Below are 17,481 nucleotides of genomic sequence, written 5' to 3'. Positions count from 1 at the left end.
AAAGTGCAATGCTGAAACAAATAATGCAAACAATAAAATGTAACTTCCAGGGCTTGAGATTAACGTAGTCCCGTCGTCCCGGGGACGGTAAAAAAAATGCACGGGACGAAATTAAATGCTCTTTTATGGCTTTTAACCATTTGTTTTACATTTTGTATTAAATGTCTTGGTTTTTCCACCCTCTGAAAATCCTATGAAATGTTTAACAAGTCATCCTATAATAATACAACAGCTATTAATGTAACAATACAATAAAACAAATATATTTAATTATGTTTTTTTCATTATTTTAACAATAGGCTAATGTATATTACTTTATATAGATTCTACAAGAAACACACAACTTCAAAACTAAATGATTTACAATTGCAGACACAAGGTTCTTGTTCTGCAGTGCTGTGTGCTAATGTGCTTCGTACACCTGCAGGACCGCAAGCAAGGTCGCAGAGAAAATGCGGACAGGATTTTGAGTGATGTGGGCATTTTCTATATGAACAAGTCCAATGACCGCAAGCAAGGTCGCAGAGAAAATGCGGACTGGATTTTGAGTGATGTGGGCATTTTCTATATGAACAAGTCCAAGGACCGCAAGCAAGGTCGCAGAGAAAATGCGGACTGGATTTTGAGTGATGTGGGCATTTTCTATATGGACAAGTCCAAGGACCGCAAGCAAGGTCGCAGAGAAAATGCGGACTGGATTTGGAGTGATGTGGGCATTTTCTATATGGACAAGTCCAAGGACCGCAAGCAAGGTCGCAGAGAAAATGCGGACTGGATTTTGAGTGATGTGGGCATTTTCTATATGAACAAGTCCAAGGACCGCAAGCAAGGTCGCAGAGAAAATGCGGACTGGATTTTGAGTGATGTGGGCATTTTCTATATGAACAAGTGGAATGGATTGGATACACTAAAGGGGCTCTCTACCTTACACTATGAAGTGAGGGGAAACTGAGTGCATAATGACAGGTTATATGATTATTTATTTAAACTCATATTCGGGCCACTTTATAATGAATATATCGGCATGTATTTGTAAAATAAATAAATAAATAAATAAAAATAGATTTTTATTTTATTTAAAAAAAATTTAAACACCAAATTATTAAACATTTTAGGGGGGCTTGAGCCCCCCTAAAATAGGCCTAACAACGCCAATGAACTAAACTGTTAGAATTTGGATTATTAATAGTAACATATTGTTCTCTTCCATGAAGATAGCTTTATAGCCATTTTTAAAACAGCATGATTTGATGAGAAGAATTTCAAAATGTGATTTCACATTGTTTGATGAAATATGACCATTGTGCCTGTTCTTCAGTTCTTGGCTTTCATCCTAACCACCTTTTCTTCACATCTCATTTGTCCTTATCCTTCTCCATCTCTCTGTCCCCCTCGCAGATGTTTCTGGTGGCTTTGTCCTTTGCCTATTTTGCAAAGGCTTTGTCGGGGAGCTACATGAAGAGCACAATAACTCAGCTGGAGAGGCGCTTTGACATCCCCAGTTACCTGGTGGGCATCATTGACGGCAGCTTTGAGATGGGTGAGTCGTGGTTATTTTGGTATTGTTCGCAAACCCGCACGTCACCACCGCGTCAGACGCTCACCCCGCCGTTTCAGTACTTGGAAACGTTAAATGGGTCGCAGAGTTATTCAAGGATCCGTCCTTCGGGCTTCCAACAAGGAGATGTCGAGCAGGGACATGTAGAGACTCTAGAGATTCTTTGGATGTTTTTGCATCAGATTCGTATCCTATGCTCTAATTTGGCATTGGTTTCTTGGGATGTATCTATTAGTTCAGTGTTTCCGTCCGCCAGAAAATATTGTGGTCTGAATGGGCCGCAGCGGTACTCAGTTGTAATACACTTTTCCACCAAGTGTGGCAGTAATGACACACCTAACAAACAGAAGAAGCCTGGAGCTAAAGTCATAGAGAAGTTTTTTATGTCATAAATTGCTTTTGGATGCAGAGATGGCAGGCGTAGCGCAGGAAAACATGACTTAAATGTCAAACTGCAGGGAAAGCAGGAACCAGGAACCAGGAACCAGGCAACAGGAAACAGGAAACCAATCATCGAGCCCTGACTGGAGAGCAAGGCAGGCATAAATGCAGCCAGCTGATTGACAACAGGTGTGGCCAGGCTGCCAATCAGCAGCAGGTGAGGGGAAACAGCGCTCAGGGAGACAAGCAGGAAATGGAACCAAAATAAGAGCGCTGACGGGAAATAAACACCAACCAAGGAAACGCAACCCGACATGAATGTGACAGATTGTCACATTTTTAAGTACAAAAATTATGACTAAAGGGGTGAAACCATATTTTTAATTTGCACCTAAAATGTATTGACAGTTTATTTCAAAAACATATATATATTATTATATTATATTATTAATTTAGTTAGAATTTATTTTAGCACTGTGTAGTTGTAAGTTTTTAAATGCCTTATTTTGCGGTATAATGGCTTTACATGTATTTTTATTTTAAATTCTAAATTAATTAATTTTAATATTTTAAAAAATGCCCTGCGATGAGGTGGCGACTTGTCCAGGGTGTACCCCGCCTTCCGCCCGAATGCAGCTAAGATAGGCTCCAGCGACCCCCCCGCGACTCCAAAAAGGGACAAGCGGTAGAAAATGGATGGATGGATGGATTAAAAAAATGTTTTTATTAATCTATCAAACAAAATAATACACAGTAATAATACTCAATTTTTACAATTTATATTTATTTTTGTAATCAGCCTGACAATAATCTTTGTGATTAACACATGGTTTAATTTGAATTGACAAGGTTCATCCTGACACTAAAAATTAAATTATTTTTATTAATTATTTTGCGGTATAATGGATTTACATGTATTTTTATTTTAAATTTTAAATTTATTTATTTTGCGGTATAATGGATTTACATGTATTTTTATTTTAAATTTTAAATTTATTTATTTTAATATTTTAAAAAATGCCCTGCGATGAGGTGGCGACTTGTCCAGGGTGTACCCCGCCTTCCGCCCGAATGCAGCTAAGATAGGCTCCGGTATAATGGATTATTTTGCGGTATAATGGATTTACATGTATTTTTATTTTAAATTTTAATTTATTTATTTTGCGGTATAATGGATTTACATGTATTTTTATTTTAAATTTTAAATGTATTTATTTTAATATTTAAAAAAATGCCCTGCGATGAGGTGGCGACTTGTCCAGGGTGTACCCCGCCTTCCGCCCGAATCTAGCTAAGATAGGCTCCAGTGACCCCCCGCGACTCCAAAAAGGGACAAGCGGTAGAAAATGGATGGATGGATGGATTAAAAAATTGTTTTTATTAATCTATCAAACAAAATAATACACAGTAATAATACTCAATTTTTACATTATATTTATTTTTGTAATCAGCCTGACAATAATCTTTGTGATTAACACATGGTTTCATTTGAATTGACAAGGTTCATCCTGTTAAAATGTAAGTAGGTTAAATATACCGTATTTTCGGACCATAGAAAATATTCTTATTATAAACATTTTTCCATATATTAGCCGTACTGGACTATAAGCCGCAGTTATATACTTTGTGAAATGAGATATTTACACAGATATTTTTTTTTTAATGTTTATTTACACAACTTAATTGTTTCCAAATGGTGTCTGTAACGCGGCAGTAAAACGGCTGATCAAACAAAACAGAAGTCATCGTCACGGACCCACTAGATGAGGACACTAGCTCTTCAATCAGCTAAAAAGACTCAACGACAGAGTTTTGATTGATTGATTGAAACTTTTATTAGTAGATTGCACAGTACAGTACATATTCTGTACAATTGACCACTAAATGGTAACACCCGAATAAGTTTAGGATTAATTATTACCTATATTAATTACACTTAATTAAAACAGTACAGTCATTCGACAACGAGCTCTGACTGTGTGCTTTTACTGCCATCTAGTGTCGAGTTTTAAATATGTGTGGTATAAAACAAGTAAAACATCAATTCAGTAAATGTTTTCCAAATTGTGTTGGTGGAAAAACGGTTACAAGTAACACTTTAAACATTGCTAACGCGCCATAAAATCACAAGTTAAATGAAGAAAAAGCATAAAAAAATCAGAGGTCTTTCTACAAAAGCTGTTGCATATTCAGGCGTTTTTAAGCGGCAACAATAAAAATAAAAATAAATCCCGCAAAATCCAGGAGGGACTGATAAAACAATGCTCATAGTTGAAATGTATTCACAAAGGCATTAATTGCTAAGTATTGATATGATTTTTAAAGTTGTCTTGTTTTTATTGAGTATGTTTGGTCTCATCCACCCTGTTTTTAACCCTGTTTTTTTTTTGTTTTTTTTTTTTTACTTTGTAGCACTTTGAAATCCGGTTTAATTGAAAGTTAATTAGAAATGACATTTATTGGTATTATCAATTAACACTGTTTTCAATACAAGTTTTTCAAGGTACAATCTGCTTCATAGAACCAATCAAATACTTATCCTTAGGCACTCCTTTATTATAAAATTAAATAACTTTAATAATTTAATAAAAAATGTGTCTATTATATGTTTATTTTTTCAGTAAAATAATAAAGAAAGGTGCACCTTTTTACTGATCAACGCTTCATGGGTTCTTAATTTTTATTCCTATTTTTCATTTTATTCATTGCAATTATTTCTACTGGTGTTATTGCTATTTTAGGTTTTTAACTTTTTCATTAATTATTTTTTTATATTTAATTTGTATAATTATTAAAATATATTTAATATATTTTTTTAGATCACATATTTTTTTAGATCACATTAGGTATTATTCAGTGTGTTTATTTATATTTTTTTAAATGTAAAAAAATATTTAAAATAAATAAAAAATCAGTGCCATGTTGTTATTGTCAACGGTACTGTGTGTGCGTACAATTTTTGTACTTACCTGTGGATGAAACGTTTTGTGTAAATTCCATTTTGATTGATTGATATACTGTAAATTTAGTGGACTTTTATTGTGACGTGCATATTATAGCGTTTTTTACTTTGTACTTCTTTATATTATCATTATTTAAGACATCAGTAAAGGGTTCTTAACTGATATCTTAGAGCAGGCATGTCAAACTTGTTTTCATCGAGGGCCACATCGCAGTTATGGTTGCTCTCAGAGGGCCTCTTCTAATAGTGAGTAGTATATCAATATAAATGTACACCTGTATGTAGAGGTTGCCCTCTAGTGGGTTCTTCGGACCACCACACACTGCCAGGAGAGCCCGGAATTCAGGGTATAACACTGTTTTATTTTCATAAATATCAATAGGCTTCTGCACCGCCAACTCCAACCCCGTGTCTCGTTCCGGCTGCTGCTAATAAAGGCGACAGGTGATTAGATAACAAGGCCCACCTGGGCCATCCACTCACCTGTCGCTGTCTTCGAGGCCGGTCCTTGCACACCCCGTTCCGCGGCAGGCCCGCAGGCCACGCCCCCCCTCCACACTGTACAATACATGTTTATAATTGCCTATGCATTTGATTATTAGAATCTTTTTTTACATACACTGTTAAAAAAAAATCTTCAGATTTTACTGCAAAAAACTGCCAGCTCAGTCTCCAGAATTTTACCAGTTTTAGTTAAAAAAAAAAAATATATATATATATACCGTATTTTCCGGACCATAGGGTTGATTTTTTTCTAAATATAAAAGACTTCCTTGTGGTGTACATAACATATAATGGTGGTTATTTGGTCAGAATGTTGCATAGATGATGTTTTACAGATCATCTTCAAGTTGCTTTCTGAGCGTCTCTTCAAGATGCGTCGTTTTGTGGGCGGTCTTATTTACGTGGCTCACCTTCGGCAGCGTCTTCTCCCCGTCATCTTTGTTGTAGCGGTGTAGCGTGCAAGGACGGGAGTGGAAGAAGTGTCAAAAGATGGCGCTAACTGTTTTAGTGACATTCAGACTTTACTTTTTTTTAAAAATCGATTTTTTTTATTTTTAAAAATTACATTTTATAATTATTTTTTTTAATTATTTTTTTTTTAAATTAATCAATCCAACAAAACAATACAAAGCAATACCATAACAATGCAATCCAATTCCAAAGCCAAACCCGACCCAGCAACACTCAGAACTGCAATAAACAGAGCAATTGAGAGGAGACACAAACACGACACAGAACAAACCAAAAGTAGTGAAACAAAAATGAATATTATCAACAACAGTATCAATATTAGTTACAATTTCAACATAGCAGTGATTAGAAATCCCTCATTGACATTATCATCAGACATTTATAAATAAAATAAAAAAAAGAACAATAGTGTCAGAGTGGCTTACACTTGCATCACATCTCATAAGCTTGACAACACACTGTGTCCAATATTTTCACAAAGATAAAATAAGTCATATTTTTGGTTCATTTAATAGTTAAAACAAATTTACATTATTGCAATCAGTTGATAAAACATTGTCCTTTACAATTATAAAAGCTTTTTACACAAATCTACTACTCTGCTTGCATGTCAGCAGGCTGGGGTAGATCCTGCTGAAATCTATGTATTGAATGAATAGAGAATCCTTTTGAATCGGGAAAAAAATCGTTTTTGAATCGAGAATCGTGTTGAATTGAAAAAAAAATCGATTTTGAATCGAATCGTGACCCCAAGAATCGATATTGAATCGAATCGTGGGACACCCAAAGATTCACAGCCCTACTACCTAATCAGTTCCATGGAGAGGAACCAGAGTTCCAATGAACGGGTGCTCATAGACCACACAATGGTTTCACAGAGCGCCTTCAGGCATATTTATGCCGACCGTCGCTTCAAACGAGGTTACCTAAATACCAGTCGCCTTCTATCAAAGTGAGCAAATGGCTCTGAAGGGGAGGAACGACATGATGCGATGATAAAAGAAACCGAGTTAAAACCAGAGTAATTGACACCGTCGGACGGAACGAGGGATGGCAGGCAGCCATTAGGACGGGAAACAGATGGACCAAAGCAAGACTGGTGAGGACTGAAACTTAAAAGGAGCAAACATGGAAGTGAGGCGCAGATCCTTCAAAGGCAAAGTTGTCTGTTGACATTCATTACACCTGCTGGGTCTCCATAACAAAGGTCTGCGGACAGAAGGGGGCTGCGGAATTTTACAATTTTTTTTTCAAATATATGTTTTTATATTTCCCCTGGCAATTTTTACACAAATGTAACATATTTTTTTTGGACTATAAGGCGCACTTAAAGTCCTTTCATTTCCTCAAAACTCGACAGTGCGCCTTATAACCCGGTGCGCCTAATGTACGGAATAATTTTGCTTGTGCTTACCGACCTCGAAGCTATTTTATTTGGTACATGGTGAAATGATAAGTGTGACCAGTAGATGGCAGTCACACATAAGAGATACGTGTAGACTGCAATATGATGGAAGTCACACGTAAGAGATACGTGTAGACTGCAATATGATGGCAGTCTCACAAAAGAGATACGTGTAGATTGCAATATGATGGAAGTCACACATAAGAGATACGTGTAGACTGCAATATGATGGCAGTCACACATAAGAGATACATCTAGACTGCAATATGATGGCAGTCACACATAAGAGATACGTGTAGACTGCAATATGATGGCAGTCACACATAAGAGATACATCTAGACTGCAATATGATGGCAGTCACACATAAGAGATACGTGTAGACTGCAATATGATGGCAGTCACACATAAGAGATACATCTAGACTGCAATATGATGGCAGTCACACATAAGAGATATGTGTAGACTGCAATATGATGGCAGTCACACATAAGAGATACATCTAGACTGCAATATGATGGCAGTCATACATAAGAGATACGTGTAGACTGCAATATGATGACAGTCACACAGAAGAGATACGTGTAGATTGCAATATGATGGAAGTCACACATAAGAGATATGTGTGGACTGCAATATGATGGCAGTCACACATAAGAGATACGTGTAGACTGCAATATGATGGCAGTCACACATAAGAGATACATCTAGACTGCAATATGATGGCAGTCACACATAAGAGATATGTGTAGACTGCAATATGATGGCAGTCACACAGAAGAGATACGTGTAGACTGCAATATGATGGCAGTCACACATAAGAGATACGTGTAGACTGCAATATGATGGCAGTCACACATAAGAGATAAGTGTAGAATGCAATATGATGGCAGTCACACATAAGAGATAAGTGTAGAATGCAATATGATGGCAGTCACACATAAGAGATACGTGTAGACTGCAATATGATGGCAGTCTCACAAAAGAAATACGTGTAGACTGCAATATGAAGGCAGTCACACATAAGAGATACGTGTAGACTGCAATATGATGGCAGTCGCACATAAGAGATACGTGTAGACTGCAATATGATGACAGTCACACAGAAGAGATACGTGTAGATTGCAATATGATGGCAGTCACACATAAGAGATACGTGTAAACTGCAATATGATGGCAGTCACACATAAGAGATACGTGTAGACTGCAATATGATGGCAGTCACACAGAAGAGATACGTGTAGACTGCAATATGATGGCAGTCACACATAAGAGATACGTGTAGACTGCAATATGATGGCAGTCGCACGTAGGAGACACGTGTAGACTGCAATATGATGGAAGTCGCACATAAGAGATACGTGTAGACTGCAATATGATGGCAGTCACACATAAGAGATAAGTGTAGATTGCAATATGATGGAAGTTACACATAAGAGATACGTGTAGACGGCAATATGATGGCAGTCACACATAAGAGATACGTGTAGACTGCAATATGATGGCAGTCACACAGAAGAGATACGTGTAGACGGCAATATGATGGCAGTCACACATAAGAGATACGTGTAGACTGCAATATGATGGCAGTCACACAGAAGAGATACGTGTAGACTGCAATATGATGGCAGTCACACAGAAGAGATACGTGTAGACTGCAATATGATGGCAGTCACACATAAGAGATACGTGTAGACTGCAATATGAGGGCAGTCGCACGTAGGAGACACGTGTAGACTGCAATATGATGGAAGTCGCACATAAGAGATACGTGTAGACTGCAATATGATGGCAGTCACACATAAGAGATAAGTGTAGATTGCAATATGATGGAAGTTACACATAAGAGATACGTGTAGACGGCAATATGATGGCAGTCACACATAGGAGAGACGTGTAGACTGCAATATGATGGCAGTCACACATAGGAGAGACGTGTAGACTGCAATATGATGGCAGTCACACATAAGAGATACGTGTAGACTGCAATATGATGATTATCTTTATTTTAACAAAAAATATTTTTGTAATACTAGATGTCATATTTTGATTTTGATAATATTGAATTTTAAAATATATGCAATTGCATGCAGTACATGATTTTTGATGTCAAAAGGAAAGAAAGCAAATATATTTAGTAAGAAAAGATTAAGCATTTTATTAATGCATATTATTTCCAGGCTTTGGCGGGCCACATAAAATAATGTGGCGGGCCAAATGTGGCCCCCGGGCCTTGAGTTTGACACCTGTGCTCTAACCACTAGTATAAAAGATATGTGTAGACTGCAATATGATGGAAGTCACACATAAGAGATACGTGTAGACTGCAATATGACTCAAGTAAACAGTGGGGGGGGGGGGGGTGTATATTGTAGCGTCCCGGAAGACTTAGTGCTGCAAGGGGTTCTGGGTATTTGTTCTGTTGTGTTACGGTGCGGATGTTCTCCCGAAAGTTTGTCATTCTTGTTTGGTGTGGGTTCACAGTGTGGCGCATATTTGAAACAGTGTTAAAGTTGTTTATACGGCCACCCTCAGTGTGACCTTTACGAGCTTATTGTTAAGTGTTCAATTTGATTTTACTATTTTGTTTACATTGTTTGTTTTCCATGCTTGTGTTGACATTGCTTTTCTGCCTTGATAGCTGCGGGGATTATAATCAGAGGAAGGTTACATTAAATCAGGGGTCACCAACCTTTTTGAAACCAAGAGCTACTTCTTGGGTACTGATTAATGCGAAGGGCTACCAGTTTGATACACACTTAAATAAATTGCCAGAAATAGCCAATTTGCTCAATTTACCTTTAACTCTATGTTATTATTAATAATTAATGATATTTACACTTAATTGAATGGTTTAAAAGAGGAGAAAACACAAAAAAATGACAATTACATTTTGAAACATAGTTTATCTTCAATTTCGACTCTTTAAAATTCAAAATTCAACCGAAAAAAAAAGAAGAGAAAAACTAGCTAATTCGAATCTTTTTGAAAAAATTAAAAAAAGAATTTATGGAACATCATTAGTAATTTTTCCTGATTAAGATTAATTTTAGAATTTTGATGACATGTTTTAAATAGGTTAAAATCCAATCTGCACTTTGTTAGAATATATAACAAATTGGACCAAGCTATATTTCTAACAAAGACAAATCATTATTTCTTCTAGATTTTCCAGAACAAAATTTTTTTTTTAAAGAAATTCAAAAGACTTTGAAATAAGATTTAAATTTGATTCTACAGATTTTCTAGATTTGCCAGAATCATTTTTTTGAATTTTAATCATAATAAGTTTGAAGAAATATTTCACAAATATTCTTCGTCGAAAAAACAGAAGCTAAAATGAAGAATTCAATTAAAATGTATTTATTATTCTTTACAATGAAAAATAAATTTACTTGAACATTGATTTAAATTGTCAGGAAAGAAGAGGAAGGAATCTAAAAGGTAAAAAGGTATATGTGTTTAAAAATCCTAAAATCATTTTTAAGGTTGTATTTTTTTCTCTAAAATTGTCTTTCTGAAAGTTATAAGAAGCAAAGTAAAAAAATAATGAATTTATTTAAACAAGTGAAGACCAAGTCTTTAAAATATTTTCTTGGATTTTCAAATTCTGTTTGAGTTTTGTCTCTCTTAGAATTAAAAATGTCGAGCAAAGCGAGACCAGCTTGCTAGTAAATTTGAAAAAAATTAAAAATAGAGGCAACTCATTGGTAAGTGCTGCTATTTGAGCTATTTTTAGAACAGGCCAGCGGGCTACTCATCTGGTCCTTACGGGCTACCTGGTGCCCGCGGGCACCGCGTTGGTGACCCCTGCATTAAATGTTTACATTTATTATATTTTTCTCCTGCTCCTTATTTTTAATAGGTCATAACAAATATCAGTAATTCCCGATATAAAGCACTCGTGTTCAACCATATCGCCCCGCCCCTATGTATGTATACGTCGTTCGTCTTCATCTGTGGAAACTGCTCACACGTGGCCAAGGCAACCGGCCTCTTCTGTCGGACTGTTACCAGGGCGACACGGTGACTAGAAAAGGGCAATGTTAAATGAGAGAGAAAGGCGTGATGCAGATATAAAGGAGAGAACACAGCGGAGGGAACGTGGCGGCAAGAACATGACACAATGTTTTGCACTGAATGTTAAATCATTTAACTCCTAATACTGTTTATTTCATGAGTGTTGCATGAAAACGCTCTCAGAATCGTAATCCCACTGCAGTCGCCTTGTAAACAAAGCTGGCTGAAATACACCAGGATTAATATCGTGCACATTCATCAGAATCAGCGCATTTATCGACGTCGCGTGCATTCTCGCTCCCATTGGGTCCTGTTTCAGAATACCTGCAATGTATTCATGTAAAGAAGTATGTTTATTTCAGTGTTCAATGCAGATGCTTTTCCTGATGTATTTTGCAGCAAAGCTAGCTGCTATAGCTCCCAAAAAAATAAAGATACACAACCCAAAAGCAGTGAAGTTGGCACGTTGTGTAATTCGTAAATAAAAACAGAATACGATGATTTGCAAATCCCTTTCAATTTATACCCGATTGAATAGACTGCAAAGACGAGATATTTAACGTTCACACTGAGAAACTAATTTTTTTCGTGAAAATAATCATTAACTTGGAATTTATTGGCAGCATCACATTGCAAAAAAGTTGTCACAGAGGCATTTTTACCACTGTGTTACATGGCCTTTCCTTTTAAAAAGGCTTAGTTGGCCACATGCGTGGACAGCACCTTTTAGCTCTTATTTCCAAAATTGTGTACACTACTGAATTGGGGTCTTATAGCTCTTATGTCAGGGGTCGGCAACCCGCGGCTCTAGAGCCGCATGCGGCTCTTTAGCGCCGCCCTAGTGGCTCTCTGGAGCTTTTTCAAAAATGTATGAAAAATGGAAAAAGATGAGGGGAAAAAAATATATTTTTTGTTTTAATATGGTTTTCTGTAGGAGGACAAACATGACACAAACCTCCCTAATTGTTATAAAGCACACTGTTTATATTAAACATGCTTCACTGATTCGAGTATTTGGCGAGAGCCGTTTTGTCCTACTAATTTTGGCGGTCCTTGAACTCACCGTAGTTTGTTTACATGTATAACTATCTCCGACTTTCTAGGACGTGTTTTATGCCACTTCTTTTTCTGTCTCATTTTCTCCACCAAACTTTTAAGGTTGTGCATGAAAGGTGAGTTTTGTTGATGTTATTGACTTGTGTGGAGTGCTAATCAGACATATTTGGTCACTGCATGACTGCAAGCTAACCGATGCTAACATGCTATTTAGGCTAGCTATATGTACACATTGCATCATTATGCCTCATTAGTATGTATATTTGAGGTCATATAGTTTCCTTTAAGTCCTCTTAATTCAATTTATATCTCGTGACACGTACACTATCTGTATGTAATATGGCTTTTAAATTTGTGCGGCTCCAGACAGATTTGTTTTTGTATTTTTGGTCCAATATGGCTCTTTCAACATTTTGGGTTGCCGACACCTGCCTTATGTGGGCCCTTATACTGCCATCTGGTGGTGTCAGAAGAGTATAACATGCAATGGAATTTGGGAAAAAAGTGTAAAAATAAGAATTAGCATGTCACTAAACATGAAGTACACATTTGTGTACTTATGGACTAAGTACATCATATAAAAAGATCATTCTTAGTTTTTTATTCTAATTAGGGTCCAATAAGCCCAAATAGCAAAGAGAAATAAAAAAAGCATGTAAACAAACAGCTTGGGCCTTAAGAGGTTAACAACACTCAGTAAACATATTTTTTGTACTATAAGGTGCACTTAGTGATGGGTCCGGCAACATGCGTCGAGCTCATAGAGCGATACCCAGTGTCGGTGCGCGTACCGCTTTTAGAAAGTCACGTGACCGATCATGAGCTGTTTTGGTCACGTGACCGATACGCGAACTGTGTCGCACTCCCGCCTCCTCTGTGCCCTGTGACCAACGTTCCCTCCGCCTGCGCACCTGCTCAAGCGTCCTCTGCGCACAGCAAATATATGCCGCGCACCAAATCAATCCCATCTGAATTCGAAACAAAATAAACACATTTTTTCTGTGTAATTTTGCAATGCAACTCTGAGTGACAGTGACAACAAGCGGCCCTAACGGTGTTCGCCAACACCCGTTCAATTATTGTAAATGCTTCGAGAACAGGAATTATATCGATCACTTTATTGAGCAAAACTGTTTATATTCGGCCATAACCACACCAAAAACATGAGTAAAAAACGTCTATCTCGAAAAACTAGTCATTTTCTGCCGTACAAACCAGGCCAAAACCAACTTGTCATCCATCACCAACACGCATACCACTAAGCCACTGGTGCGTTTATGGCCACACAAAAAGTCGGACAACTCAAACACCACACAAAGTTACACTATGACTCCTCAGTCATACGTGTGCTTATTCTACTGTCATTTATTATTAATGTTAATTTATTGGTATTAATCATGGAATGCTGTTACTAGAGAAAGTTACAGGAATGCACACTTCATCCTATGCTTACATTTCATTGTGCAACATGAGGATGTTTAAGGGGAACTAAATGGTATCTCTGAAAGGGGTACAAAAGATTTCCAAAGCAGGACCCCCACCCAGACATATTGTACTATACTAATCCATAGCTTATGAAAAACAAGATTTCTTTTATTTTCATTACAAGTGGGCCAAATCACTAATATTACAAAATAATCTCATGAAAATGACTCCTCTCATTTTAGTGTTATTATAAAAGATTGGTTTGAGACAGGTGTGCTGCTGGTATTGCCACGTGTGATGTCGCTCACATGTGCTCCACTGAATGCTCAGGGAGTTTTTGTGTTTGCTCAGACACATGAACAATTAGAGGGAACCTTGCCTGTGAGCGGGTCTTTTCTACAGTCGGAGAAATAATAACTAAGAGAAATCGTCTAAAATTGAATACGTTGGAAAAACTGTTTTTTTTTAATAAAAATGTGTAAAAATCCCAGTCCACGAGCATCCTCATTCACAACACGTTCTCGTAGATTTCCATGTTATGATACATGTTCACATTATTTATTGACTGTATCTAAAAAAGATAAAAATATATTTTTATTTAAATGAAGATATTAAATAATCCTAAATTAAATACAATGACTTGGTTTCTATTATTGTATATACTAGGTCAGGGGTCACCAACGCGGTGCCCGCGGGCACCAGGTAGCCCGTAAGGACCAGATGAGTAGCCCGCTGGCCTGTTCTAAAAATAGCTCAAATAGCAGCACTTACCAGTGAGCTGCCTCTATTTTTTTAATTTTATTTATTTACTAGCAAGCTGGTCTCGCTTTGCTCGACATTTTTAATTCTAAGAGAGACAAAACTCAAATAGAATTTGAAAATCCAATAAATTATTTTAAAGACTTGGTCTTCACTTGTTTAAATAAATTCATTAATTTTTTTACTTTGCTTCTTAATACTTTCAGAAAGACAATTTTAGAGAAAAAATACAACCTTAAAAATGATTTTAGGATTTTTAAACACATATACCTTTTTACCTTTTAAATTCCTTCCTCTTCTTTCCTGACAATTTAAATCAATGTTCAAGTATTTTTTTATTTGTATTGTAAAGAATAATAAATACATTTTAATTAAATTCTTCATTTTAGCTTCTGTTTTTTTAACGGAAAATATTTGTGAAATATTTCTTCAAACTTATGATTAAAATTCAAAAAAAATATTCTGGCAAATCTACAAAATCTGTAGAATCAAATGTAAATCTTATTTCAAAGTCTTTAGGATTTCTTTTAAAATTTTTGTTTTTGGAAAATCTAGAAGAAATAATGATTTGTCTTTGTTGGAAATATAGCTTGGTCCAATTTGTTATATATTCTAACAAAGTGCAGATTGGATTTTAACCTATTTAAAACATGTCATCAAAATTCTAAAATTAATCTTAATCAGGAAAAATTACTAAATTCTTTTTTTAATTTTTTCAAAAAGATTCGAATTAGCTAGTTTTTCTCCTCTTTTTTTTCGGTAGAATTTTGAATTTTAAAGAGTTGAAATTGAAGGTAAACTATGTTTCAAAATTTAATTATCATTTGTTTCGTGTTTTCTCCTCTTTTAAACCGTTCAATTAAGTGTAAATATCATTAATTATTAATAGTAACATAGAGTTAAAGGTAAATTGAGCAAATTGGCTAATTCTGGCAATTTATTTAAGTGTGTATCAAACTGGTAGCCCTTCGCATTAATCAGTACCCAAGAAGTAGCTCTTGCTTTCAAAAAGGTTAGTGACCCCTGTACTAGGTCATAAAATCAGTGTCAGTTGAGTCGGTCCATAGGTTGCCTGTAGGGATTTTTAATGTCCAGCAGATGTCAGTATTTAGTGACACAGTATCGACACAGTATCAATACAGTTTTGCAATGTGTCGAAACGCTTCATGACGCCTCATCAACCCATCACTAGACGCACTTAAAATTATTTCATTTTCTCAAAACTGGACAGTGCGCCTTATAACCCGGTGCGCCTAATGTACGTCCACAGTTTCCAAAAACAATTTGAAATGTGGACTCGTCAGACCGCAGAACACTTTTACACTTTGCATCAGTCCATCTTAGCTGAGCTCGGGCCCGGCGAAGCCGGCGGCGTTTCTGGGTGTTGTTGATAAATGGCTTTTGCTTTGCGTAGTGGAGTTTTAACTTGCACTTACGGATGTAGCGACCAACTGTACGTTAAATATCTTGCCTTTGCAGTCTATTCAATTGAATATAAATTGAAAAGGATTTGCAAATCATTGTATTCTGTTTTTATTTACCATTTACACAACGTGACAACTTCACTGGTTTTGGGGTTTGTACAACTGTCTGTGTTTCCCATAAAGTCCCTAATATTTTGCACATATATCCCGCCAGGCAACCTGTTGGTCATCGCTTTCGTCAGTTACTTTGGCGCCAAGCTCCATCGGCCAAAGATCATCGCAGTGGGTTGTGTGCTGATGTCCATCGGCACCTTCATCATCGCGCTGCCTCACTTCATCACCGGACGGTAAGTAAAGAGCTTGAAAAAAAAAAAAAATTATACTTCATTCACACCCTCTCTTAGGGGGAAATGGGTGTTTTTATTTAGAAAATGTGTAACTTTTCTTTACAGTTATGAATATGAATCGTCTGCACGGTGGGTCGTGAATTCAACCCTCAACACCTCCCCTTGTTCCGCGGGCTCAACAACTGACCTCAGGCAAAATAGTGAATTGCCCGACGTGCCAGCCGCAGGTGTGTGTGTGTGTTCTTGCATTTCTACCCTTCTTGAGACGTCAACAAGGAAAAGTACCTTCCATATGAACAAGTGACGACATAAATCATGGTCCCAATACGGAAAACCATTGCATCTAATAGAGAATGTCTCATTTGCTCCCTGGGGGTGAAATCTATCAAAATTAGGGTGGTCCCAAAAAGGAGGGATTTTTTCAAATTGACTGTGTCGGTTTTAAAAGTGATACAACATAAGAAATAACAAGTGTATGTAAAAATGTGAAGTGCTCCCCCTCTGGCCAAAATATGTAATAACAAGTGTGTGTAAGAAATGGAACTGTGCCCCCTTTGGCCAAAATTAATTAAAACAAATAAAATGAATATAGACAGCATGTCCTAACTTTAAAGGCCTACTGAAATGAAATGTTCTTATTTAAACGGGGATAGCAGATCCATTCTATGTGTCATACTTGATCATTTCGCGATATTGCCATATTTTTGCTGAAAGGATTTAGTAGAGAACATAGACGATAAAGTTTGCAACTTTTGGTCGCTGATAAAAAAAGCCTTGCCTGTACCGGAAGTAGCGTGACGTCACAGGTTGTGGAGCGCCTCGCATCTGCACATTGTTTACAATCATGGCCACCAGCGGCGAGAGCGATTCGGACCGAGAAAGCGACGATTACCCCGTTAATTTGAGCGAGGATAAAAGATTTGTGGATGAGGAAAGTGAGAGTGAAGGATTTTAGGGCAGTGGAAGCGATTCAGATAGGGAAGATGCAGTGAGAGGCGGGTGGGACCTGATATTCAGCTGGGAATGACTAAAACAGTAAATAAACACAAGACATATATATACTCTATTAGCCAAAACACAACCAGGCTTATATTTAATATGCCACAAATTAATCCGCATAACAAACACCTCCCCCCTCCCGTCCATATAACCCACCAATACAACTCAAAGA

General features: G+C 36.8%; 1 protein-coding gene across 1 annotated transcript in view; it reads left to right on the top strand.

The window, feature by feature from the left end:
* Positions 1-17,481, top strand: part of slco1c1 (solute carrier organic anion transporter family, member 1C1) — a 93,138-nt gene that overhangs the window by 26,590 nt on the left and 49,067 nt on the right. The window contains exons 3-5 of the mRNA XM_062068092.1: positions 1,399-1,540; positions 16,178-16,310; positions 16,416-16,537. Coding sequence (XP_061924076.1) covers positions 1,399-1,540; positions 16,178-16,310; positions 16,416-16,537 — 397 coding nt within the window. The remainder of the gene's footprint in view (positions 1-1,398; positions 1,541-16,177; positions 16,311-16,415; positions 16,538-17,481) is intronic.

This window comes from Entelurus aequoreus, linkage group LG13 (assembly GCF_033978785.1).
Source record: "Entelurus aequoreus isolate RoL-2023_Sb linkage group LG13, RoL_Eaeq_v1.1, whole genome shotgun sequence".
NCBI lineage: Eukaryota > Metazoa > Chordata > Actinopteri > Syngnathiformes > Syngnathidae > Entelurus > Entelurus aequoreus.
The sequence above is the reverse complement of the archived record's forward strand: the minus strand, read 5'-3'. Positions and strand labels throughout refer to the sequence as shown.